Source organism: Aotus nancymaae, unplaced genomic scaffold (genome assembly GCF_030222135.1).
Source record: "Aotus nancymaae isolate 86718 unplaced genomic scaffold, 86718_ANA_hifiasm-v0.15.2.pri h1tg000011l, whole genome shotgun sequence".
NCBI classification, from domain to species: Eukaryota; Metazoa; Chordata; class Mammalia; order Primates; family Aotidae; genus Aotus; species Aotus nancymaae.
This window is the reverse complement of record NW_026988422.1, coordinates 2,610,191-2,636,028: the sequence shown is the minus strand read 5'-3', so window position 1 is coordinate 2,636,028 and position 25,838 is coordinate 2,610,191. Positions and strand designations below refer to the sequence as shown.

Sequence of the window (25,838 nt, the reverse complement as noted above, 5' to 3'; positions counted from 1 at the left end):
AGTATTATTAGCTCTCTTTTACCCAGGAGGAGGACGAAGCTCTAAGAGTTTTAAACTTCCTCAGGCTACTCAGCTAGCATGTGGCAGGTACCGGATTTGCAGCCAGGAAGTCTGAGCTCTGAGTCACTGTGTTCTGCTGCCTCTCAGAACTTGGGGAACTTGATCCTGATGTGTTGCTCCTGTAATGTCCTGTAAACAGTTCTAAAGTGGGTGGGGAGATGTATTATGGCTACCTCATTAAGGCTGAAATAGGTAAGCACTCATTTTGTTCTCAAAACTTGTTCTCCCCTTCCCTTCCTCCACCACCATCTCTGCTTGTTATGTGCTGTCCATCCATCAAGTCCTACTTTATCTGCCGTCCACAAGGCCAGTTCTGGCCAGCGCAGACATGTCAGTCCCTCTCCATGAATATCCTGGAGACTTAGCGTTTGCTTTTATCGTTCTTAAGGTTAATCAATTGCTATTTGTTTTTATTTCTGTGTGTCTCGTCTGCCTCTACACTTCACCCGAGTAGAAAACTCCCAGGAGCTAAGGATTCCAGGAGCCTTAGATTTCTCTTTACCCTCAGTGTTGTCACTGATTTCAGAAACATAATAAATGTGGATGGATGGATGGATGAATAAATGGGAGAGAGGAAAGGCAGAGGCCCAGAAAGTCTGAAACAGCCGTGGGTACCATTTAAGATAGATTTTTCTCTTTTAAAACTATTTTCAAGATGTCATCTAATTCTTAGTTATTTCTTTGGAAATAGATTTACCACTTGGGAAGTATTTGGCTTTAAATCTTCAAGATGAGTCCAATTTTATTTTTCTTTTTTTAAAAAAAGGAATCCCAGAATTATTTGATTTTTTTTTTTTTTTTCCTCCAAGGGACAAAATTTAGCAGAACTTAAGCTTCAAAGGGGATTTTTAAATAAATTTGTCTAATGGGTATCAATTTCTTAATAAATGTATGCCATCTCTTAAACAATTCACCATAACTTTATACCAGAAAGCCATTGTTTGATAAAAGATGACCATTTCATCATGTTTTGGTAAAGAAAACATCTTTTCAAAGTCCTATTTTTCCTACTGGATTCAACTACAACGTTTTCATGGTCTGCTTGACTTCATCAAATGGTAAACTGTCACCAAGTGTATCCTTTCTTGGAAATACAGTTTAAAGATTCACAGTATTTTAATTTAAAGCACAGTTTCTTCAAATGTATTAAACAGTGTACTGAGATCAAATCTAACTTTTAGAATATCATTCTCGATTATATCTAAAAGAATGTTTCCGAATGGCTAATGGCCCTTTTTGTCATGGGCCAAAAAGATAATATGGTCCCAGATTCATTGCAAAAGCCTTGCTTTGGAGAAGCGGTCTTAAGTGGAAAGCCAGCTGCCAGTAAAAGCATATTCAAGAGTTATCTGGAATAGATAGAGAAGGTAGCATTTAAACTTTAGAATTTTTTTCTTTCTTTTTTTTTTTTTTTTTTTTACATTTCAAAACCAAGGAACATAATCACATCAACTTTCCTGATTACCCACACATTATTTCCTTTTACATATTTTATATTCCGTGGACACTCCGTGCTCTCTGATGCACGTGTGTCATACCAAGGGCTATGCTGTGAAGGCCAAGATTAGGTTGTATTCTGTTCTGTGTTGTTCCCTGATCGTTTTTCTTGTGTGTTTCTTCTGTGTCATGTCTCACCAGCAAAATGGTAAGCTCCTGAGGGCCAGAGCTGAGTCTCCCCTTCCCTGGTGGGCTCCACAATCAGAATCAATTATTCACAGCTGTAATAACTGGCTACCCAGAGTTTGCTGGGGAAGACTCCCTGCCAAAATAAAAGTCCTATTTTTTCTACTTGTCTATAGTAGGCCTACCACTACTTGCCTAGTTGTCTATAGTAAAAATATCCAGGAGAAAAAAGATTATTCACCTGGGGTAAAAAGTTGACTCCGCCCTAGTAGTAAAGTAACTATATACCCTCTTTCATCTGGCATCGCCATGGCTAACACCTGCTGCTGTTCTGATAGAACTGATTGTGCTCACTTTCAATAGTACCCCAGTTTAGTTGAAAAACCTATATGTAAGCTACGTATGGGAGAAAACCTAGGATTCTTAGCGTGGTCCCCAGATTTTTCACCATCTGATCCCAACGTAATAGCCCAGCCTTTTCTCTGCCACTGGGGATGCTCTGCATCAAGAAAAGAGAGACAAAATCAAGGGTTGGGGGTTTGCCACTGCTGCGTTTCGTTCTCTGGGCTGGGCGCATAGTCAAATGCTAGAGTGGTAGTTCTTATCAACCTGTTAGCTGATGATTTAATATTTTTGAGTACTTACAATGTGCTGGGCTAAGAGCTTTATGGAAATGGGTTATTAAATCCTTACAGCAACCCCATGAAGCAGGTACCATTAGCATGCTCTTTGTGCCACTGAAGACAGTCAGTCCCCAAGGGGTTAAGAAATGTACAAGTGGCAGGTCTGCCCATAATGCCAAGTGCTTTTCTCCATGGCCTGTAAGTGTTCTGGCACTTTTGAAGTCAATGTTAAAAACTCATCTTGTGTAAATTATTCCTGACTCCTCACCCCTACATGGAAAAGCTGACAACACTCAAAAAGGAAGAAAAAAAAAAAGCTTTTGCCGATTTGAAGGCTTTGACTTTGGATACTCTGAGAGCTAATGTGACCTGGTTCTATAATTTGAAAGAAATATCCAAACGAAGTCCTGAGGAAGAAAAATATCCAGACACACTTCCTGTAGCGATAACATGAACTAAGAGTTGAATTCACTGGAAAATGTGTGTGTGCGAATGTACAGTCTCTACTTCAAAATCAAGCCCTTGCCAAGCCTTAAACCAGTTAACAGACAACACCCTACACTAGACTGCTCTGCGGGGTGCACATATAAAACACAGGCAAGGAAAAAACTACCGGCAATAAAGCCAACAATTTTAATGCCTAACAGGTCTGCTACACTAGGAAAGGATGTGGCAAGTGGGTAAGGGAAATCGTTTTTAAATATTTGTGGTGTTGGGAGAGAATCTGTCAGAGCATGCGAGTGAAGTAGGGTTAGTTTGGGACAGGGGTTGAAGGAGGTGCTCCCAACTCTATGCCAGGACCACAGGAAATGAGGTGACCTGGAACCTCAGCGCTGTGGTCGGTATGCGGGCACTGGAAGTGGAAGGGTCACGGCGGGCTTCATGATCAGATGACCAGTGTACTCAGAGGACCTTGCATTCTAGGTTCAGTGCTCTGATGTCACTGTCATGATTCTTAAGAATTTTATCTTCCTGTTTTATTTTGTAAGTGAGGTCCTATGGGACGACAGAGCAGGTGTGGAGGGCTTGAAGCCTGGGCTCTTGTGCTCAGCCTCCCAGCCCCTCCCCTAGCTTACTTCTCAACTATCTCGTCCTCCAGCCCTGGTGTCCCTGCTACTTGGCTGCCTTCCACTTCCCATAGTGACTTCAGCTGCCCTCCACCTCCAGCAGGGACTTGGGTGTGCACGCCTCCGTGACAACATGTGGCAGCACATGGTGGCAGCAGTTTGGCAGTGCCACTGTGCATTAAGTAGGGCATTTGGTGGCACCTGCATGAGGTACACAGTGTGTCCCAGTGCAGAGGTGGTAATCCCTTGGCGGGGAGGGTCCACGAATTGGGTTGGCAGACCTACGGGGAAGGGAGATTGACTTTTCTCCCCTGGAGGGTGGGTTGGGGGATAAGGGCATAAAGCACTTTGATCTTGATCCTGGGACGGCTGCTGGGGGGAGATAGTAAGTGGAGGGGGAAGGGAGTGGGCTGACAGTCTGCGCTCACCTGCAAAGTGCAATATTAAACAGCAAATAAACATCATGACAGATCAAGACAGAGGGTGGAAGAAAGCAAAAGTTGTATGTTGTGCCTTCAATGGCACTCTTGTGCATCTGACCCTGCACATTATATAGTCAGCCTTGAGTGAAATGCATGTTTTTAACAGCGTTGCCTCTCCAGCTCTCACAGAATGAAAGTAAAACTCCGAGAAAAACTCCAATAATGTCTTCCTCAATGGATTGTCTTTAAAACGGCCCTCTGTCTGGAAAAAGTGCAGCATCATTTCTTCCAGACAACCTTAGAAAGCTGTGAATGGTGACCACGTATGGCAGAGCCGTTGAGAGTGTACATTACTGGAAAGAGACTCCCTCTTTCTCCCTTTAACCTTGTCTTCCTCCCACCCCCCTCCCCACATGCAGCATTCCCATCTCATATACAGAGACTCCACCCACTCTACAGTGGGCCAGTGAGGGGCTGCTTCTCACTGCTGTTAACAATTCCAGACAATCCTCAGCAACCTCTCTTGTGACATCTGCACCGACACAGGCTGTAAGCTCCCTTCAGAGCAGGCCTGTGAACCTTCTGGAATCTTAGCAGTGGCTGCTGTTCTTAGTCATTTTTGCATTCTTGCTCTGTGGAACGGCTGGCTGCACTTCTGTGAGGAGTTTAACCTTCAGTGTTAGCCGGCCAGCAGCCTGTTCCCGCAGACTGCGTCTTAAAGACTGAGAGAAACCAGAATTCTCCAAGCCGTGGGGCATAACAGGGTATTCTGTCAAACTGGGTGTGGGTCCATTATTCAACAGATCTTGTAATGTTTAATGGAAACAATTACTGAATAGTGTAGGATTTGCTTTAAAATTTGTTCTCCAATTATTTCTCAGGCAAAGAAGGAAAAAAGTTTTTTGTACCACATGAAAACATAGGAAAAAAAACATTTTTTTCCTTTTTGTAAGGAAAAAAACAACAGTCCTACAAATAGGACTTATTAAAGACTAATTGTCTGATTACTCGTTTTTCAAAAAATATTTTTGTTTGTGCGATTGTGCTATTTCTCAACCCTCTAATTATTATTTTTTTCCTTTCTGCCTGCAAAGCCTTGGGCTTCATTCATCTTTATTCTATCCCCTGGCATTAAAGGGGTAGAAGAACAGATTGATTCATTCTTTCAGAACATGTTTATTGAGCAGTTTCCAGGTTTGGAGGTACATGAATAAACAGAGCATGAACTGAAAGCCTGGCCCAGTCCAGAGGGATCCTCCACCTACCGTGTCTTTCTTCAGGGGCTTAGGAATACTCTAAAAGGTGGAGGACTTCTATTACTTTGTGATGCTCCATAATTCTGTAGACATTCTTGTTTATGTTTAAGGGCAATGTGCTAGTAATCTACTGAGTGATGTATTAAAAATTACTGATACTGTATATTAGTCGATTATATTGTATTATATTAACTTAGGAAAGTTGCTACAACACTGACGTTACTTCTGCTACTTTGTATTCTATTTGGACTTCAAGCCGCCATGAAATTTTGCAAAGCTACAACTTAGCACACGCCCAGGCAGACAGCAGGATTTCCCCAATTTTCTAGGAAAATACCCATCAGTGTTTTTCTAGAAGTGACACCCTCCCTCCTGAAAGGACAGTAGTGACGTTCTTGAGTAGGTCTGGACGTTCCGTTGCTGCTGTTCTGGCGTTTTCATATGTAGTTACTTCAGGGTCACTTAATCATCATGGATGGGTGGGTTTTCTGTAGTCACCGATTCTGTCCTGTGGAGTGATGGCATCTGTTGCATCAACAATATTGGAGCCTACCATTTTCCAGCAATGGTCTTCAGGGTGGATGTGGATACAGTTCAGTTATGAGCCATGTTTATACCCCATTGCTGAAACCAGTTTGCTGTTGTGGTGTCAGTTTGGTTTTATTACTCAGTTCTTTGTCACGGGAATGGGAGAATGGGTGGCGTGGGTGGGGCGCAAAGCTGGTCCCCCTGCCGAAACTTAGAACTACTGCTAGGTAGCCTTTCAGTAAGTGTGGAGACAACAGAATTCTACTCTCCTTTTCCGTTCCAGCTCCCCACAGGACTGCCCAGCTCTGCCTAGACTGACTTCTTCAGTGGCGTTCCGCTTTCTCTTCTCCCCTTTACCTACCAACAGGCCAGGGAACCCATCTACAGCAGGGGGCAAAGGCAGCTGATAGGGAGCCGCAGAGCGACAGAGCCCAGGGCGCTGGTGAGCTCCACAGCCACACTTAGGAAGTTCCTTTTTTGAGGAGCAACTAGTGAGTGAGGTGAACTCCCTGCTGGAGCTTCAAAGACAGCAATATTTCTCAAGGGTGTTTTTCAGGCAGACATTACTCAGGGTTAGTGTCGATGAGATGCATTACCAGAGCTGTTGACCACATGTCAACAGCTAGAGGATGCTTAAATTTAGATTGTATTCACCCTGGTCCGAGTGAATGCAGCTTGTGGACACCTACAGATGCACATCAGAATCGACAATATTTCTTCTATGGGGATTTCCATGGGCATAATTTTTTTTGAAATTCTGTAGGTGATTTCTTTTTAGGGGTCTCATGATGTGCCACACTGGCTTCCAATAAAAGTAATTACCTTATTTCATCAAATTCTAAAGCATCTATAACTGTAAATCAGTCCGCTATTTTATATAAAACTAAGAAGCAAGTTGCTAAGTAATGGTGCTGCTCTCGCATCCCTTGAGGCTTTTATGCTTCCTTTGACTCACTGATGAATGCATTTTGTGTTATTTGTTGTTTTTATAAGAGATCATTTCCTTTTCCATGAACTATTGTAGAAGCGTTTTATATTAGTGACGTCGTAGTTGTGAGGAGAGGTCTCATGCAGCCTGAGGCGGCAGCAGCACGGAGGGTAAGAGCGGGTGCTCTCAGGCTTTTGCTGGCCAGCTTGTCTTACAGCACCCCAGCACGGTCTAACACACGGAAGGTTTTCTTCTTGGGGAAGTAAAAGGTGAAGCCAAGAATAGCATTACTGATTCCCAAATGGATGATGATGAAGTCGTTTATACAATTGACATTCAGAAATAGATTCCATGCCTTTTTAAGCTTTTCTAATTCCTCAAGTGGAGTAAATGAGCAAGCACTGAGGAAAATACGATCAAATGTCAAAAGGAACGTGGTAGGTTGGTACAAACTCCATCATCATTCAGATCTAATCGTGATGTTTAGAGAGAAGCTGCTTCACAAACACTCGCAGGAGCATTTTTCTTTTTTTTTTTGTTCAATTTCTTTTTGCTCATGAAAAACACAACCTTGCTTTGAAGGCAGGAGCATTTTTCAAACCAAGAACTTGTTTTTCTGCTATTAACACCAAGTATAACAGACAGCTGCTTTACTCATTGACTGAAACATGCCTCACATAAACCTCAAAAAGGGCTTTTTCCCAGGGTACCTTTAGTGGTTGCCAATCTGGATATTTCTGAACAACTAGGTTATAAAACCGTGTCAGGTTCCCATATGCGCACTGGTTTTGGTCAAGCAGTAAAAATACAGAGCTCTAAATTTTTTGAAGAAGATGGATCCTTAAAGGAGGTATACAAGATAAATGAAATGTATGCTTCACTACAAGAGGAATTAAAGAATATATGCAAAAAATGTGGAAGACAGTGAGCAAGAGATAAACTAAACAGATTAAAATGAGAAATTGAAAAAAGGAGAGGAGCACAGATTAAAATGAGAAATTGAAAAAAGGAGAGGAGCACAGACTCAGGCAGCACGAGAGAAGAACATCTAAAAAGACCCTCAGGAGAACATTTTTCCTTGTCAAGCAGTACAGACCTTTTTTCCAGATTCTGAATTTCTTCATGTGTTATGTCTTTAAAAGACAGACATGTTTCTAAAAGTAGCTGTAACAAAAACCACCACCTCGATGTGGTAGCCAATCTGATCTTAACGGTGGAACACAGTGACATTCCTGAAGCTGGTACACCACAGATAATTAAGCATAAAGCCTTAGATGACAGACAGCAGCTCAAGAGATCACAGCCATTAGAGATGCAAGACAAACCATCTAAAACAGATACTGATAGTAGCAACCAAGAAAAAGGATCCACAATGAGCAGCCCAGAAATTGACAGAGACTGAGATAATGAAGGGTTTTGGTGAATATCCAACCATCTCCTCCATTTTGATCCTTTTAACCTAAAAGGAGATTTTTTTTTTTTTATTTGGCTGATGGGTAAAGCCAAACATTTCTGTTGTTTTTACTATGTTGAGCCACTCGCACTAGTACAGATAAGTTCGTTTGTTTTTACTATGTTCACTTGTTTGCAGTAATCCATAGATAAGTCTTGTCTTGTTTATTTTATAAAGTGCTTTTTTGAACATCAGATGCTTTTATTTTAAAATCTTTTTTTCATATTTTACTAAGTTGTTGAGGGAAAGGCTTACACCGATTCATTCTTTACAATTGGAAAGGTGAGGCTGGACCCAGTGGCTCACACCTGTAATTCCAGCACTTAGAGATGACAGGGCAGGAGAATTGATCGAGGCCAGGAGCTAGAGACCAACCTGGGCAGCAGAGTGAGACCCATCTGTATTGAAAAAGAGAAACAATTGAAAAAACAAGAATAGAAAAGAAATAAAATTTATTTTCATAATGTGGAAGGAAATTGATATGAGAATTTAGTTTTTATCTAAGTCATTAAAATTCTCAAGTGATAATTTTTTAGAAGTCCATTATGGCTAGAGTTGCCAGATAAAATGCCGGATATCATGCAATAAATTTGCAAAATAGTATCTAAAATTTAAATTTGTCCTATTTTTGTATTGCCTAAATCTGGCAGCCTTAATTATGACACTGTATCTCTCCCCTAGTTTAGAGTCCTCTGCATGAAATTTGGCAAATCCACAATTTTGAGCACAGTACAAGCCTGGTAATCCAGTGTGTTTGGGGTAGGCCAATGCGACTTGGAACTGATACGTACATACATAGATAAGAATGTCTGTCACACTCAATGTCCTTACTGTGTATAAATCATCTTTATGGTTTGTTTATATATATATATATATATATATATATATATATTTATATATTATATATATATTTATGTATATATATTTATATTTTTTTTTTATTGCACTTTAGTTTCTGGGGTACATGTGTAGATCATGCAGGATTGTTGCATAGGTACATACATGGCAATGTGGTCTGCTGCCTCCATCCCTCCTTCACCTATATCTGGCATTTCTCCCTATATTATCCCTCCCCAACCTCCCTACTTCCCCGCTGCTGTCCCTCCCCTAGTCCCCGCAATAGACCTGAGTGTATGATACTCCCCTTCCTGTGTGCATGTGTTCTCATTGTTCAATACCCACCTACAAGGGAGAACATGTGGTGTTTGATTTTCTGTTCTCGTGTCAGTTTGCTGAGAATGATGGTTTCCAGATTCACCCATGTCCCTACAAAGGACATGAAGTCATCATTTTTTATGGCTGAATAGTATTCCATGGTGTATATGTGCCACATTTTCCTAGTCCAGTCTATCATCAATGGGCATTTGGCTTGGTTGCAAGTCTTTGCTGTTGTAAACAGTGCTGCAGTGAACATATGTAAATCATCTTTTTATGAAAACGTTGCTACTGGTTTGAGGATAGACCTGCCCCGGAATACTTTGTCCTCCTGCGACAGCACCACTGTCCATTCCAATGTAACATTTCTGCAAAGGGAAGATTCCTTAACCAGCCATACTTACATCTGCTAGGTAGAAAATCATTCTGAGCAGTTTGACTCCATTCAATTGAATGTTATATTGTTGTATGAGCTATTTGGGGACCAGATATAAGTGACAATCACACAGAACCACTTTTATTCAACATACGTAAAATGTACTGAGTGTTATTTTAAATAAGTATCTGCTTATTGGACATTGACTGGTATAGAGGGGGAGTGTCATTCTTTACCTCACTCCTGAAACACTTTTCTATCCAGAGGTTGCTTTGAGTCGGTATTGGCAACATACAACCACTTACTGCAAAATAGGTTTTGTCGTGGTGTTTTTTGTTGTTTTTTGTTTTTGTTTTTTATTTTGTTTTTGTTTTGTTTTTGAGACGGACTCTCGCTGTGTCACCCAGGCTGGAGTGCAGTGGCATGATCTTGGCTCACTGCAGCCTCCACCTTCTGGGTTCAAGTGGTTCTCCGGCCTCACCTTCCTTTATAGTTGGGGTATAGCCATGCACCACCACACCCAGCTAATTTTTTGTATTTTTAGTAGAATGGGGTTTCACCATGTTGATCAGGCTGATCTCAAACTCCTGACCTTGTGATCCACCTTCCTTGGCCTCCCAAAGTGCTGGGATTACAGGTGTGAACCACTGTGCCCAGCCTGTAAAATAAGTTTATTGGTGGGAATGTGATAGAATTGATTCCTGATATCTGATGTTACGCACTTTAGGGTTCTTGAGATACACAGGATCCTTGCATGTAACTGGCATAAACCCTGTAAAGAGAGAAAATTCTTGACAAAAGATTAAAAAATATGTAAAGTTGTGAAGATAGTACAGAGAATTCCTGTATATTTTATGCCCAATTTTTCTCTCATTTATATTTACATTAGTATGGTATGTAACAACTAATAATTCAATAATGGTACATTATTAGCTAAATTCTATACTTTGTTTAATTTCCTTCGTTTTTACCTGCGGTCTCGTTTTCCATCCCATACAGGATGCCACATTACATTTAGAAGTTGTGCTTCCTTAGGCTTCTGCAGACAGTGTCAGCTTCTCAAATCCTTTTTTTTTTTTTTTTTTTTTTTTTTATGACCTTCACAGTTTTGAGGTGTCCTGGTCAGTGTTTGCAGAATATCCTTTAACTTAATTTTTTTATGTGTTTTTTTTTTTTTTTTTTGGTTAGATTAGGGTGTGGGTTTTGAGGAGGAAGATATCTATTACTTCTAAAAAAACGTATCAGAAGTAAGATATAAACAAAGTAAAGGTTAAATTACTACGAAATTTTCTCATGTTGAGATTCCTTCTCTTCTACTTCTCCCTCAACTCCATTATCAATAGTTGTATTTTTTTTTTAACCCAGTATCATTCTCTGTGCCAGCAATAGTAAAGGAGGATTATACATTTGATTTAGATGTTTTAAGATATATTTTATACGTACTCCACTGAATTCTTATTTATTCAGAATTAGTATTACATTTTTGTCAATTGACTTTTCAGCACCTGTGGAAATAGGCTTCCTTTTTTTTTCTTTACGTTACATTCCCAGGATAAACTGTAGTTGGTTAATTTATTATTGCATTATGTGCTGTCAGATCCAGATTCTGATTGGTTTAAGGTCCTGTCAGTATATTTTTAGGATTTTTTCATCGATATTTATGAATGAGTTTGGTTTGTAACGTTTAGTGCGAAATGCTTGCATTTTGGAGCCTGTGATGCTTGCTGTAAAGATTTTTTAAACGTTTTCCTCCTTTGTAATATGTTCTTAGACTTTGTAGAACCCAAATTCTGCTTTCTAGAAGTCATCACTGTTACTAATACTTAATCCATACTTTTTGTGTTAGGCATTGTTAAAGTTTGTTTTGTTTTGTTTTGTTTTGTTTTCCCTAAGACAAGGTCTCGCTGTCACCCAGGCTAAAGTGCAGGGGTGCAATCTCGGCTCAGTGCAACCTCTGCCTCCCGTGCTCAAGCAATCCTCCTACCTCAGCCTCCTCAGCGTGGGACTACAGGTCCCCACTATAATGCATGGATAATTTGTGTATTTTTTGTAGAGATGGGGTTTCACCATGTTGCCCAGGCTAGTCTCGAACTCCTGAGCTCAAGCGATCCGCCTACTTGGGTCTCCCAAAGTGCTGTAATTGCAGCCTGAGCCACCATGCTCACCTTTTGTTACAGCTTTAATTATCTTTAAGAAGCTTTTGAGGCTAGGTATGATTTTCCTACTTTGAAGGAAACTGAGGCACACAGAAGTTAAGTACTTTGGCTAGTACAGTATGTAGCTGCATAGGATTTAATGTTTCCAGAGTCTGTGCTCTTATGTCCAGAAATTTTGTTTAACAACGACAACAACAACAAAAAAACAAATTGTTAAACATGACAAGGGCCTTTATCAGACCTCCTTACCTAATTTCTTTTAGGATTATCTTGGTTTATTTATTGTTTCTTTTGTAGACACTTTAATGGCAAAAACTTTGCATGGCAGAACTCAGCTTCCCTTTGATGACATTCTGAAGCAGGAAGGCTTGCAATGCAAGCCTCCTCTAATGCGAGCAGACTCAAAATGTGAAAATAAGGATTTATCAAACTGCAATGATGAGAGTATTACTAAAAAAATTAGTACTTAACAAAATATTTCAATAGTAGATTTCTTTAAGCAGTAAACTGTGCCTGTCCTCCACCATGGGGCATTCAAAATATTAAGCAAATTAGATTTAATTAGTCTGCAACATTGTATAGAGTTAACTATTAGGAATGGAAACTTTGTTAAGGTAACTGCATCCTGTGCAACTTCTCCTAAATTGACACTTTAATTCTGTATCTTTCTAAATGAAGTAATGCATATTGGCAGAATTTCAATCTACAGTGTATATATTTCGAGGCTACTATAAATCCACAAAGAGTTTTTTTGTTCAGAACAGAAATAGAAACCCTATTCTTTAGTTTTATTTTTCCACACCTGTGTCCCCAATAGAGCACAAAGACTCCAAAAATGCATCTATGTTGGAAATATTTAATGAGCAGTAGGAGCCAACACATGGATTCAGATAATGGCATTTGTTCCAATTTGTAATTGGCTGTAACAGCCTATGCTTTATGCAAAATGACTGCGGTCGTAACAAAAGGTATTTTTATTTATTTTATTTTTTATTTTTATTTTTTCCTTTTTTTATTGCATTTTAGGTTTTGGGGTACATGTGAAGAATGTGCAAGATCGTTGCATAGGTGCACACGTGGCAGTGTGATTTGCTGCCTTCCTCCCCTTCACCTGTATGTGGCATTTCTCCCCATGCTATCTCTCCCCAACTCCCCACCCCCGGCTGTCCCTCCCCTATTTCCCCCCAACAGACCCCAGTGTATAGTGCTCCCCTCCCTGTGTCTATGTGTTCCCATTGTTCAACACCCACCTATGAGTGAGAACATGCGGTGTTTGATTTTGTGTTCTTGTGTCAGTTTGCTGAGAATGATGGTTTCCAGTTTCATCCATGTCCCTGCAAAGGACGCGAACTCATCGTTTTTGATGGCTGCATAATATTCCATGGTGTATATGTGCCACATTTTCCCTGTCCAGTCTATCATTGATGGGCATTTGGGTTGGTTCCAGGTCTTTGCTATTGTAAACTGTGCTGCAATGAACATTCGTGTGCATGTGTCCTTACAGTAGAATGATTTATAATCCTTTGGCTATGTACCCAGTAATGGGATTGCTGGGTCAAATGGAATTTCTATTTCTAGGTCCTTGAGGAATCGCCACACTGTCTTCCACAATGGTTGAACTAATTTGCACTCCCAACAGTGTAAAAGTGTTCCTATTTCTCCACATCCTCTCCAGCATCTGTTGTCTCCAGATTTTTTAATGATCGCCATTCTAACTGGCATGAGATGGTATCTCAATGTAGTTTTGATTTGCATTTCTCTAATGACCAGTGATGATGAGCATTTTTTCATATGCTTGTTGGCCTCATGTATGTCTTCTTTTGCAAAGTATCTGCTCATATCCTTCACCCACTTTTGAATGGACTTGTTTGTTTTTTTTCTTGTAAATCTGTTTTAGTTCATTGTAAATTCTGGATATTAGCCCTTTGTCAGACGGGTAAGCTGCAAAAATTTTTCCCCATTCTGTTGGTTGCCGATTCACTCTAATGACTGTGTCTTTTGCCGTGCAGAAGCTGTGGAGTTTGATTAGGTCCCATTTCTCTATTTTGGCTTTTGTTGCCAATGCTTTTGGTGTGTTGGTCATGAAGTCCTTGCCTATGCCTATGTCCTGAATGGTTTTGCCTAGATTTTCTTCTAGGGTATTTTTAAATTGCTCATATAACCGCATCTTGGATCATGGCACTCTCTTTGGCTTCTGTATATGTTATATCTCTAGTGTTTCAGGTCTTTTTTTAAAAAGAACATGTAGGCATTAGGCATAATTAATCCATATCAAGGAAGAATCTAAAAGGTTCTCTCTAAGAGACTCTGCTAGAGTGAGAACAATTTAGGAAAACTAGGGGGGTTGTTTTCTAAAGAGAATTTCTGAGATTTATTGAGAGTATTTTGTAGACTTGCTTACTATAGTTACATAATTTGCAGGGCCCCGAGTTCAAGAACATGAAAAAATGGATCTTAAAGGTACTAAAATATCAAGCTTTTTCCTTTTTGTGGTTTCTCCTTTTATCACAATGTGATTTGATGTCTTAGTAAAGAAAAATTTAAATTTAAAATTATTAGCATGAAGCCTACTTTGTATCTTTATATTGTGCAATCCCAGATTTAAATGCAAATGTAAGAGCATTTAACTTGTAAGTGAAATTACTGAGATTGCACAGTTTGTATTTTACACTTTATACATATATGCATATGTATTTTGTTCCAACCAGAATAGTGGAAATGCTGCAGAAAACTAATTCAGCTGCTTATTTCACTTCTTGATATGTGCACATTCTACCAATTCTGAATGAGGAAGAATTGAAAAGGAAGTATGGGTTTCCCTATCTTTTTCTTTTCTCCTTTATCATTTTCAGCATAAGTGGTTGGCTAATACATGAGTAAGTAAGAGTATGATAGGTTTTCTTGGTCATTCGTATTTCTTAAAATGCCCTTGCTTGCTTTCTGCATCTAAAGCAAGGTCTGTTTCGAATGGAAAGTACAGCCTCTCACAGGTCTCTGTGTCCCCCTCCTTACCCCTTTCCTGATGGTAAATGTGACACATCTACCTCTTTCTACCTTTGAGTCTTGCTGAACTCCCACACGTGATGGTTCCTTTGGAGTTACGTGATAATGGATACGTCCAATGCCATAAATGCACGGGGAGTCAAGGAAATGCAGACGTGCATGTTGATCGTGTTTCCTCCACTCACGTGCGCGCTCCGTCGTCCCATCGGCCTTCCCTTGCAAAACACAAGTTCAAAGATAAAAGTATTAAGAATTTCAAGACGGTTACGGCAAGACCTTAAACGAAGCATGGGGTCCTTCTGAGCATGGGCCCATGTGACTGTACATGCTATATGCCCATGAAGTCAACTCTTCCCCAGTTATCTTGTCTACAAATTGAGGTGATAATAGTAGTGCCAGGTAGGATAGCCATAAGAGTAATTAAGTTATGGATATAAGGTTCTGGATATAGTATCCTGCACTTAGAAAGCACTCAGTACGTGGTAGTTTATTGCTGTATATCTCAAAGAAAATCAGGAAATGGTTATTGTATTCCTACAAGGAAACTTGTTTATTTTATTTGGGTCCAGCATTCCTTCCATGAGCCCCACTAAGCAGGATGTGCTTTCAAACACACTAGACTTGAACAGAATGAACGCTCCTTTATCTGCGTGGTGGTGGGAGGCAACCGTACAATAATCAGGCAAAGCTCTGGGGTGAGTTTATCAGGCTGACTCGGTTACTGTATTCGGCGGTAATTACTGCAGCAGGCTATAGCCAATAGTGTTGTGTAAGGTGTCCAGAAAAACACAAAGGCAGAAGTTATTAAGAGAAGTTGAATTGCCAGGTTGTCTCCGTCTGAAAATGAGGTCAGCTCTGCAAAGCCTTGGGCAAGAAGGCCTCTGCTCCAAACTCACGGAGGGGAGACATTTGAACCCAGAATGAAAACGAAACAAAGATAGCAAGTCTGCCTGAGTAAGAAGGGGTGAACTCTGGCTGACCACAGCATCCAAATGAAATTTCTTACAGAATGAGTTTCAGGGTTGGAAGTTGTGGAGAAACATGGTAAAGAATAGTCATCAACCCATTAATCCAATAGAGCTGCTTATAAAATGCTATTTCATATGACCAAAATATATTGGTCATATGAAAAAATTATTTACATATGTGTAACTGATCATTCATCTTGCAAACGTCAATGTTAAAAAAATCATTTGATAATTTATTAGATCCTCATTGAGTTAGCATATGCCAATTGCTTTCATATAATTTTATTTAAAACTTAAATATCTTGAGATTCCCTATTTACATTTCCTTGAAATATATTTAAAATCAAAATTATACCAACTTATATATTGTGGCTCTTTAAAAATTGTTCATTAAAAATGACCAGCTATGAAAACAGGCTGAGAAATTACATAAACAGGATACAAATTAGGAAGGACATTATAAATACTCCTGTTCCCATAAAAGTGACTGATTTCAGCTCATACAGGTGAGACCCACGGTGTCCTGTGCAAGTAGAATTTTTCCTTTTCTGGTGTTGAAGCATCAGGCTTGGCCATCCGTGAGGAACAGACTAACAGAATGGACATAATCTTACCTTTGCAGAGAAAAGAACTGATGAAAACAGGGTTTAAAATCTATGTATAGCATAATTCTTTTAAGACTTCTCCCTCACCCTTGCCCATTTGGTTTGGAAAATCTGGATTTAATTTTTGTTTTAAGGACTTAATAGACTTCTCAGGAAGTGTTAACTTTTTGGATTACTGGGTCCTCTCACTCCCTGGAGCTCGGGTTATGGAGGATGACTCAGGGAATGCTGAGTCAGGGTATGGGTGTGCTGCCTCCAATGCCAGTTCTTGAAGGGTTTTTCTGATAAATAATGTTATTGTTTCCAGATGCAGAGCCGAAATATCTGATAGTTGTGCGACCTGCTCCCCCTCCAAGTCAAAAGAAGTCATGTTCAGGTATAGTCCTTTGCATTTATTTTTTTTTTCTTTTATTTGAGCCATGACTTTTCATCTCTTTTCGACCCGTGGAGACCAAATGCCTTGGGAAGCTTTAGGAATGTAGAGGAGGTGTCAGCCCTGGATCAACAGTTTACCCTGTGGAGAAGAAACACAGCCTGGCTGGGATTTCCTCCCGGTGCCACCACTGGCGAACTGGAGGGAATTACATGAGTTATTGGACCTCTCTGCTCCTGGATTCTGCTGCGTTACAGGGTTGTTGTTGAGGATTAAATGAGCGAATGGCAGTGCCTGGCCTGTAGTCAGTGCTCATTGGGGTTAGCCTGTTTCTATTCTGCAGTGTGTGAACTCATGCTCAGTTGTGCCTTTCAGATGTTACAGGAAAAATTTTATGTCTCACCTTTTCTTAAGGAGACTGTTTACATCTTAAAAGGATAACTCGTGTATGTGTGCTAAATAGATCGGCACGTAGGTTTTATTTACTCCTTACCTCTCCCTTCCAAACCTCTTCAATTCAATAAAGGAAGGACTTCTTTCATAAAATAAAAATAATAGCAACACCCATGTTTCCAGGCCTAGGAAGACTTGAAACAGGAAAGTGGGTATATAAATAAGTAAGTAGAAACTTTCTACATAACTAAAGATTAAAATTCTGTGTCGTCTAATTTCACTACCAAAACTACTTCTCAGATCAAATAATATAGCTGACCATTGTCATAAGGAAGAAGCTGTGAATACACTTTTTCCAGCTGATGTTGCACCTTCCTAACTATACATAGAGTTGATCACAGCATTTTGCTTTTGTTTTTCTAATGGGAATGATCTCCGAGTAATTATTTCCAAAGCCTGTTCACCTTTCATGGTACACTAGATAACAGGCAATAAAAGGATCTCTTTAGTTTGTTTGCTATATTTTTCTAGAGGAATACAATGGGAGAGAGAACACTCAGCTTTTCAATTGTTCTGAACAACGGGGCCGTTTGCAGCCCTGTATTCAGTCTGGTAAATGCATCGGCCTGAGCCTGGTTGCCAGAAATCAGTTGCCACAATTCCCTCCCCTCTTCTGTTGACTTTTCCTTCTTTTAAGACCAGCATTGAATGGCCAAGCATTTTGAAAAATACAAATTCTTTTTCCTGGCCTCGTAGACCATCTCAAAGCAAAAGGGAAATTCCAGTCGCTCCTTACAACTTGTGAGAGTTGTCCAGACAGTTTTCTACATACTTGAAAATAGATACACTCTTAATATTTCAGATTGTATTTCAAAAACATTGAGTCACAAACTCAAGAAGCATGTGATTCCATGGGATCTGTTTTCAGATGAATATTCATTGAACTGTTTGTTTCTTGATAGAAATATCATAATACAAATATATAAAATTGTATAAGGAAAGTCAAGAGAATGATTACACCATAGCACTTGATAATTTCATTTTATTTTGAGGATTCGATGACACTAGCCTTAGAAATTAGTTTTTACTTTATGAGCAGCTCAGGAAATTGCCTCATCTTGCTCAGGATACAATACCCCACCTTTCCTTTTGGACAGCAGATACAATTTTTGTTTTTGTTATCTGCATTTAGAAATAATGTAATGACTAATAGATTAGCTTCCATTCATTTTATGTTTGTATCTGCCACATAAATGTTAATTATTTATTTTTATATTAGGAGTCAACCTTAGTGAAATAATTATTTGGTCATGCAAATAATTGGGAGACCATCAGGTTCCCTCGGTCATACAAGCCTTAGGTTCCTTAGATGAAAAATATGTCTTTCATCTCTAAATGGCATCATCTTTATACATTGAGAGCCAAGACAGTGATATCATAAAAATAAGACTGTGCTTGAGGAGACTTGAGATTTGAGTTTTGACTTTGCTCTCAGTGTGACTTTGGACGATCTTGACACTTCTCTGTGCCTTATATTTCATCTGCAAAGGGATTGCAATTATTTTATCACATTAGTAAAAATCAACTCAGGAATTGAAAAGGGAAGATCAGAATCATCCCAGGGCTTGTTCAAACTATAAGTGCTCCCTGCCTTCGCTCCAGTTTCTAATCAGCCCTCCTTGGAGCTCATATATCATGATTTAGGTCACCATCATACAGGGCACAATTACAGCTGGATCTGCAAAAGTTAGAGAGAGGAATAAACCTGTGTTTCCAACCGTGTAAATGACAACTATCTTTGAAAATTATTTCAAATATCTTTAAAAAGTCAACTATCCTACCATGAGGCAATTTGCTACTACTAGGTTAGGTGTACTCTGTGCTAAGAAGGGTTTCTGCTTGAATAACAACTTATAGAACTCAAATTTAACAGAAGGATCAAGCCTGGCACAGTGTTCAAAAGCATTGGATTCAGATGACCACCACTAGGCTCTCATGCAAGGGGCACTCTCCTACTTACCTTAAGAGAGATCACAAGCCATTTTGCCGGTTGGCTCCCACTTGATGAGATAGCACGGTTCTTTCTAGAACAAATACGACATGCATAGTCTCATGAAATAAGAGAGGGAGTTCAACAGCAACACAAAGCGTATATGTTTTCTTTTCTAGATAGTTTTTTTTTTTTTTTTTTTTTTTTTTTTTTGATTATAAGTTTTTTTTTTTTTTTATTGCATTTTAGGTTTTGGGGTACATGTGAAAAACATGCAAGGTTGTTGCTTAGGTGCATACGTGGCAGTGTGATTTGCTGCCTTCCTCCCCTTCACCCATATCTGGCATTTCTCCCCATGCTATCCCTCCCCAATTCCCCACCCCCCCGCTGTCCCCCCCGACTCCCCCCCAACAGACCCCCATGTATAGTGCTCCCCTCCCTGTGTCCATGTGTTCTCCTTGTTCAACACCCGCCTATGAGTGAGAACATGTGGTGTTTGATTTTGTGTTCTTGTGTCAGTTTGCTGAGAATGATGGTTTCCAGGTTCATCCATGTCCCTACAAAGGACGCGAACTCCTCGTTTTTAATGGCTGCATAATATTCCATGGTGTATATGTGCCACATTTTTCCTGTCCAGTCTATCATCGATGGGCATTTGGGTTGGTTCCAGGTCTTTGCTATTGTAAACTGTGCTGCTATGAACATTCGTGTGCATGTGTCCTTATAGTAGAACGATTTATAATCCTTTGGATATATGCCCAGTAATGGGATTGCTGGGTCAAATGGAATTTCTATTTCTAGGTCCTTGAGGAATCGCCACACTGTTTTCCACAATGGTTGAACTAATTTACACTCCCACCAACAGTGTAAAAGTGTTCCTATTTCTCCACATCCTCTCCAGCATCTGTTGTCTCCAGATTTTTTAATGATTGCCATTCTAACTGGTGTGAGATGGTATCTCAATGTAGTTTTGATTTGCATTTCTCTAATGGCCAGTGATGATGAGCATTTTTTCATATGCTTGTTGGCCTCATGTATGTCTTCTTTTGTAAAGTATCTGTTCATGTCCTTCGCCCACTTTTGAATGGGCTTGTTTGTTTTTTTCTTGTAAATCTTTTTTAGCTCGTTGTAAATTCTGGATATCAGCCCTTTGTCAGATGGGTAGGCTGCAAAAATTTTTTCCCATTCTGTTGGTTGCCGATTCACTCTATTGACTGTTTCTTTTGCTGTGCAGAAGCTGTGGAGTTTGATTAGGTCCCATTTGTCTATTTTGGCTTTTGTTGCCAATGCTTTTGGTGTTTTGGTCATGAAGTCCTTGCCTACGCCTATGTCCTGAATGGTTTTGCCTAGGTTTCCTTCTAGTGTTTTTATGGTGTTAGGTCTTATGTTTAAGTCTTTAATCCATCTGGAGTCAATTTTAGTGTAAGGTGTCAGGAAGGGGTCCATTTTCTGCTTTCTGCATATGGCTAGCCAGTTTTCCCAACACCACTTATTGAACAGGGAATCCTTTCCCCATTGCTTGTTTTTATCAGGTTTGTCAAAGATCAGGTGGTTGTAGATATGTTGTGTTGCCTCCGATGCCTCTGTTCTGTTCCATTGGTCTATATCTCTGTTTTGGTACCAGTACCATGCTGTTTTGATTACTGTAGCCTTGTAGTAGAGTTTGATGTCTGGTAGTGTGATGCCTCCTGCTTTGTTCTTTTTGCTTAGAATTGACTTGGCTATGCGGGCTCTCTTTTGGTTCCATATGAAGTTTAAGGTGGTTTTTTCCAGTTCTGTGAAGAAGGTCATTGGTAGCTTGATGGGGATAGCATTGAATCTGTATATTACTTTGGGCAGTATGGCCATTTTCACGATATTAATTCTTCCTAACCATGAACATGGAATGTTTCTCCATCTGTTTGTGTCCTCTCTTATTTCGTTGAGCAGTGATTTGTAGTTCTCCTTGAAGAGGTCCTTTACATTCCTTGTTAGTTGTATTCCTAGGTATTTTATTCTCTTTGTAGCGATTGTGAATGGCAGTTCGTTCTTGATTTGGCTCTCTTTAAGTCTGTTATTGGTGTATAGGAACGCTTGTGATTTTTGCACATTGATTTTGTATCCTGAGACTTTGCTGAAGTTGCTTATCAGTTTCAGGAGCTTTTGGGCTGAGATGAGGGGGTCTTCTAGATATACAATCATGTCGTCTGCAAATAGAGACAATTTGACTTCCTCCTTTCCTAATTGAATACCCTTTATTTCTTTTTCTTGCCTGATTGCTCTGGCTAGAACTTCCAGTACTATATTGAATAGGAGTGGTGAGAGAGGGCATCCTTGTCTAGTGCCAGATTTCAAAGGGAATGCTTCCAGTTTTTGCCCGTTCAGTATGATATTGGCTGTCGGTTTGTCGTAAATAGCTTTTATTATTTTGAGATACGTTCCATCGATACCTAGTTTATTGAGGGTTTTTAGCATAAAGGGCTGTTGAATTTTGTCGAAGGCCTTCTCTGCATCAATTGAGATAATCATGTGGTTTTTGTCTTTGGTTCTGTTTATGTGGTGAATTACATTTATAGACTTGCGTATATTGAACCAGCCTTGCATCCCCGGGATGAATCCTACTTGATCATGGTGGATAAGCTTTTTGATGTGCTGTTGTAATCGGCTTGCCAGTATTTTATTGAAGATTTTTGCATCTATGTTCATCATGGAAATTGGCCTGTAGTTTTCTTTTCTTGTTGAGTCTCTGCCAGGTTTTGGTATTAGGATGATGTTGGTCTCATAAAATGATTTGGGAAGGATTCCCTCTTTTTGGATTATTTGGAATAGTTTCAGTATGAATGGTATCAGTTCCTCTTTGTATGTCTGGTAGAATTCGGCTGTGAACCCATCTGGGCCTGGGCTTTTTTTGGGTGGTAGGCTCTTAATTGCTGCCTCGACTTCAGACCTTGTTATTGGTCTATTCAGGGTTTCGACTTCTTCCTGGTTTAGGCTTGGCAGGAGGCAGCTGTCCAGGAATTTATCCATTTCCTCCAGGTTTTCTAATTTATGTGCATAGAGTTGTTTGTAATAATCTCTGATGATGGTTTGAATTTCTGTGGAATCTGTGGTGATATCCCCTTTGTCATTTTTTATTGCATCTATTTGGTTATTCTCTCTTTTCTTTTTTATTAGTCTGGCTAGTGGTCTGTCTATTTTGTTGATCTTTTCAAAAAACCAGCTCCTGGATTTATTGATTTTTTGAAGGGTTTTTCGTGTCTCTATCTCCTTCAATTCTGCTTTGATCTTAGTTATTTCTTGTCTTCTGCTAGGTTTTGAGTTTTTTTGATCTTGCTCCTCTAGCTCTTTCAATTTTGATGATAGGGTGTCAATTTTAGATCTCTCCTTTCTTCTCATGTGGGCACTTATTGCTATATATTTTCCTCTAGAGACTGCTTTAAATGTGTCCCAGAGATTCTGGTATGTGGTGTCTTCATTCTCGTTGGTTTCGAAGAACGTCTTTATTTCTGCCTTCATTTCATTGTTTATCCAGTCAACATTCAGGAGAAAGTTGTTCATTTTCCATGAGGCTGTGCGGTTCTGGGTTGGTTTCTGAATTCTGAGTTCTAACTTGATTGCACTGTGGTCTGAGAGACTGTTTGTTATGGTTTCCGTTCTTTTGCATTTGCTGAGGAGTGATTTACTTCCAATTATGTGGTCAATTTTAGAGTAGGTGTGATGTGGTGCTGAGAAGAATGTATATTCTGTGGATTTGGGGTGGAGAGTTCTGTAAATGTCTATTAGGTTTGCTTGTTCCAGGTCTGAGTTCAAGTCCTGGATATCCTTGTTAATTTTCTGTCTCGTTGATCTGTCTAATATTGACAGTGGTGTGTTGAAGTCTCCCACTATTATTGTGTGGGAGTCTAAGTCTCTTTGTAAGTCTTTAAGAACTTGCCTTATGTATCTGGGTGCTCCTGTATTAGGTGCATATATATTTAGGATCGTTAGCTCTTCTTGCTGTATTGATCCTTTTACCATTATGTAATGTCCTTCTTTGTCTCTTTTGATCTTTGTTGCTTTAAAGTCTATTTTATCAGAGATGAGAATTGCAACTCCTGCTTTTTTTTGCTCTCCATTTGCTTGGTAAATCTTCCTCCATCCCTTTATTTTGAGCCTTTGTGTATCCTTGCATGCGAGATGGGTTTCCTGGATACAGCACACTGATGGGTTTTGGTTTTTTATCCAATTTGCCAGTCTGTGTCTTTTGATTGGGGCATTTAGTCCGTTTACATTTAGGGTTAATATTGTTATGTGTGAATTCAATCCTGTCATTTTGGTGCTAGGTGGCTGTTTTGCCCTTTGGTTGATGCAGCTTCTTCATTGTGTTGATGCTCTTTACCTTTTCGTGTGTTTTTGGAGTGGCTGGTACTGGTTGTTCTTTTCTATGTGTAGTGCCTCCTTCAGGAGCTCTTGTAGAGCTGGTCTGGTGGTGATGAACTCTCTGAGTTCTTGCTTGTTCACAAAGGATTTTATTTTTCCTTCACTTATGAAGCTTAGTTTGGCTGGATACGAAATTCTGGGTTGAAAGTTTTTTTCCTTAAGGATGTTGAATATCGGCCCCCACTCTCTTCTGGCCTGTAGGGTTTCTGCTGAGAGATCTGCAGTGAGTCTGATGGGCTTCCCTTTGTGGGTAACCCGACCTTTCTCTCTGGCTGCCCTTAGTATTTTCTCCTTCATTTCAACCCTGGTGAATCTGATGATTATGTGTCTTGGGGTTGCTCTTCTAGAGGAGTATCTTTGTGGTGTTCTCTGTATTTCCTGGACTTGAATCTCGGCCTGCCTTGTTAGGTTGGGGAAGTTTTCCTGGATAATATCCTGAAGAGTATTTTCCAGCTTGGATGCATTCTCTTCGTCACATTCAGGTACACCTATCAAACGTAGATTAGGTCTTTTCACATAGTCCCATATTTCTTGTTGACTTTGTTCATTCCTTTTTACCCTGTTTTCTCTAATCTTGCCTTCTCGTTTTATTTCATTGAGTTGATCTTCGACCTCTGATATCCTTTCTTCTGCTTGGTCAATTCGGCTGTTGAAACTTGTGCATGCTTCACGAAGTTCTCGTGTTGTGTTTTTCAGCTCCATCAATTCGCTCATATTCCTCTCTAAGTTGTCCATTCTTGTTAGCATTTCGTCAAGTCTTTTTTCAAGGTTCTTAGTTTCTTTGCATTGGGTTAGAACATGTTCTTTTAGCTCACGGAAGTTTCTTATTATCCACTTTCTGAAAGCTGATTCTGTCATTTCATCACACTCATTCTCCGTCCAGTCTTGTTCCCTTGCTGGTGGGGAGTTGTGATCCCTTGTAGGAGGAGAAGTGTTCTGGTTTTGGGTGTTTTCATCCTTTTTGCACTGGTTTCTTCCCATCTTTGTGGATTTTTCCACCTGCTGACTTTGTAGTTGTTGTCTTTCTGATTTTGGTAATTTTAAGTCTGCTGTGGCAGAACTCATAAACCCCCTGCTCTTCCCCCGAGGTGTTCTGTCCCAGGGAGTTACTGTTTTATGATGTTCCCCTGTGCGGTTGCTGTTTTCCCTGCCCACAAGGTGGCAGCCTAGTCACACTCAGGTTGCAGAGGCTTCGCTAAGCTGCTGTGGGCTCCACCCAGCTTCCGTGTGAACTTCTGGGTGTAGTTAGAACTGCTTCCGCTATGTTGGCCCGCCCCTGTAATGACGTAGTCTCTGTAGTGGCGGATTGCCTTGGTACAGAACAGCAGGGTGCCTATGGAGAACGCCCCTCCTCCACAGAGCTGGACCGTCCCGGTTTCAGTTGTGTTTCAGGTCTTCTTGCTGGGTAAGAGGGGACACCGTCTCATCTGATCTGCCTCCGGAGCCGCTGCGTTGGCTAAAGCCGCGGCTCTGAGATTCGTGGCGCTGGCCTGGCTCCCCGTTTCAGCTCCCCTTGCTGGCTTATAGGGGACTCAGACTCTCTCACTTTATACAGTGAGCCGTTGCCTCAGGGTGCCGGCCCAGCGGCTGCGCCGTTCAAGCCAGCGGCGCCAGCGGCGCTGGCGACCCGTGTGGCTTCTCTGCGTGTGAATCTCCTGGTCTGTGGGCAGTAAAAATCAGTCTGGAAATACGGCGTCCACTCACCCTCTGTGCTTTCTCTCGGAGCTGCATTCCCGAGTTCCTCCTAAGTGGCCATCTTGGATCTCCGCCTTTTCCATCTCTAGATAGTTTTATTAGGCCTTCTATCAGATTTTATTTTGTTTACTCTGATTGTTTTTAATGAGCCAGCACTGGTTTTCCTGGTTGAGGTTCTTCCTGTTTTTCGCTGTCCTGTGTGTGCAGTTTCAGATAATTTTGACAGTGCAAGTGCCTGCCCCTATGTACTTGAACATCATCTTTAATGGTTTCTGAACATGACTGTTGGTGTTACTTAGATCCAGCTGGCACCGTCAGAACAACTGTGCTTCCTGTGTTTCTCCTCCTCTTCCAGCATTGTTAAAAAAATGTGTTCGCATTTTCCATGTAGGTACTCATTATAAAATACATGCTTATTACAATAACATTACAAGGGATTTTACACTTCCAAACTACAATCTAGATAATAGGATTTCTTTTGTTTACTTAGATGTTATTTCATACTCTTTCACAGTCCCAGGGAAAAAATAAACATGCTTTTATTTTATCCATAAAATAAATGAAGTGTGTATATATGTTTATTTCACTGATCACAGCTAAGAGCACCATATTCTTCCCTGACCCACAAGAAAATAAACTAGGTATAGCTGGATATTGTTAATATGGACACATCTACAATACACATTATGTGTATATGCATATAGACCATATGCACACATGCATACACACAAATCTGAAAAAGGTGTTTCATTCACATTTAAACTCA

The 25,838-nt window shown here is 40.2% G+C and overlaps 1 protein-coding gene and 1 pseudogene across 9 annotated transcripts in view; both read left to right on the top strand.

The window, feature by feature from the left end:
• Positions 1 to 25,838, top strand: part of ABI3BP (ABI family member 3 binding protein) — a 243,215-nt gene that overhangs the window by 70,667 nt on the left and 146,710 nt on the right. For all 9 annotated transcript variants that reach the window (XM_064374567.1, XM_064374565.1, XM_064374564.1 and 6 more), the window contains exon 3: positions 16,531 to 16,599. In XM_064374567.1, coding sequence (XP_064230637.1) covers positions 16,531 to 16,599 — 69 coding nt within the window. The remainder of the gene's footprint in view (positions 1 to 16,530; positions 16,600 to 25,838) is intronic.
• LOC105734400 (BRCA1-A complex subunit Abraxas 1-like) lies at positions 5,746 to 7,970 on the top strand (annotated as a pseudogene).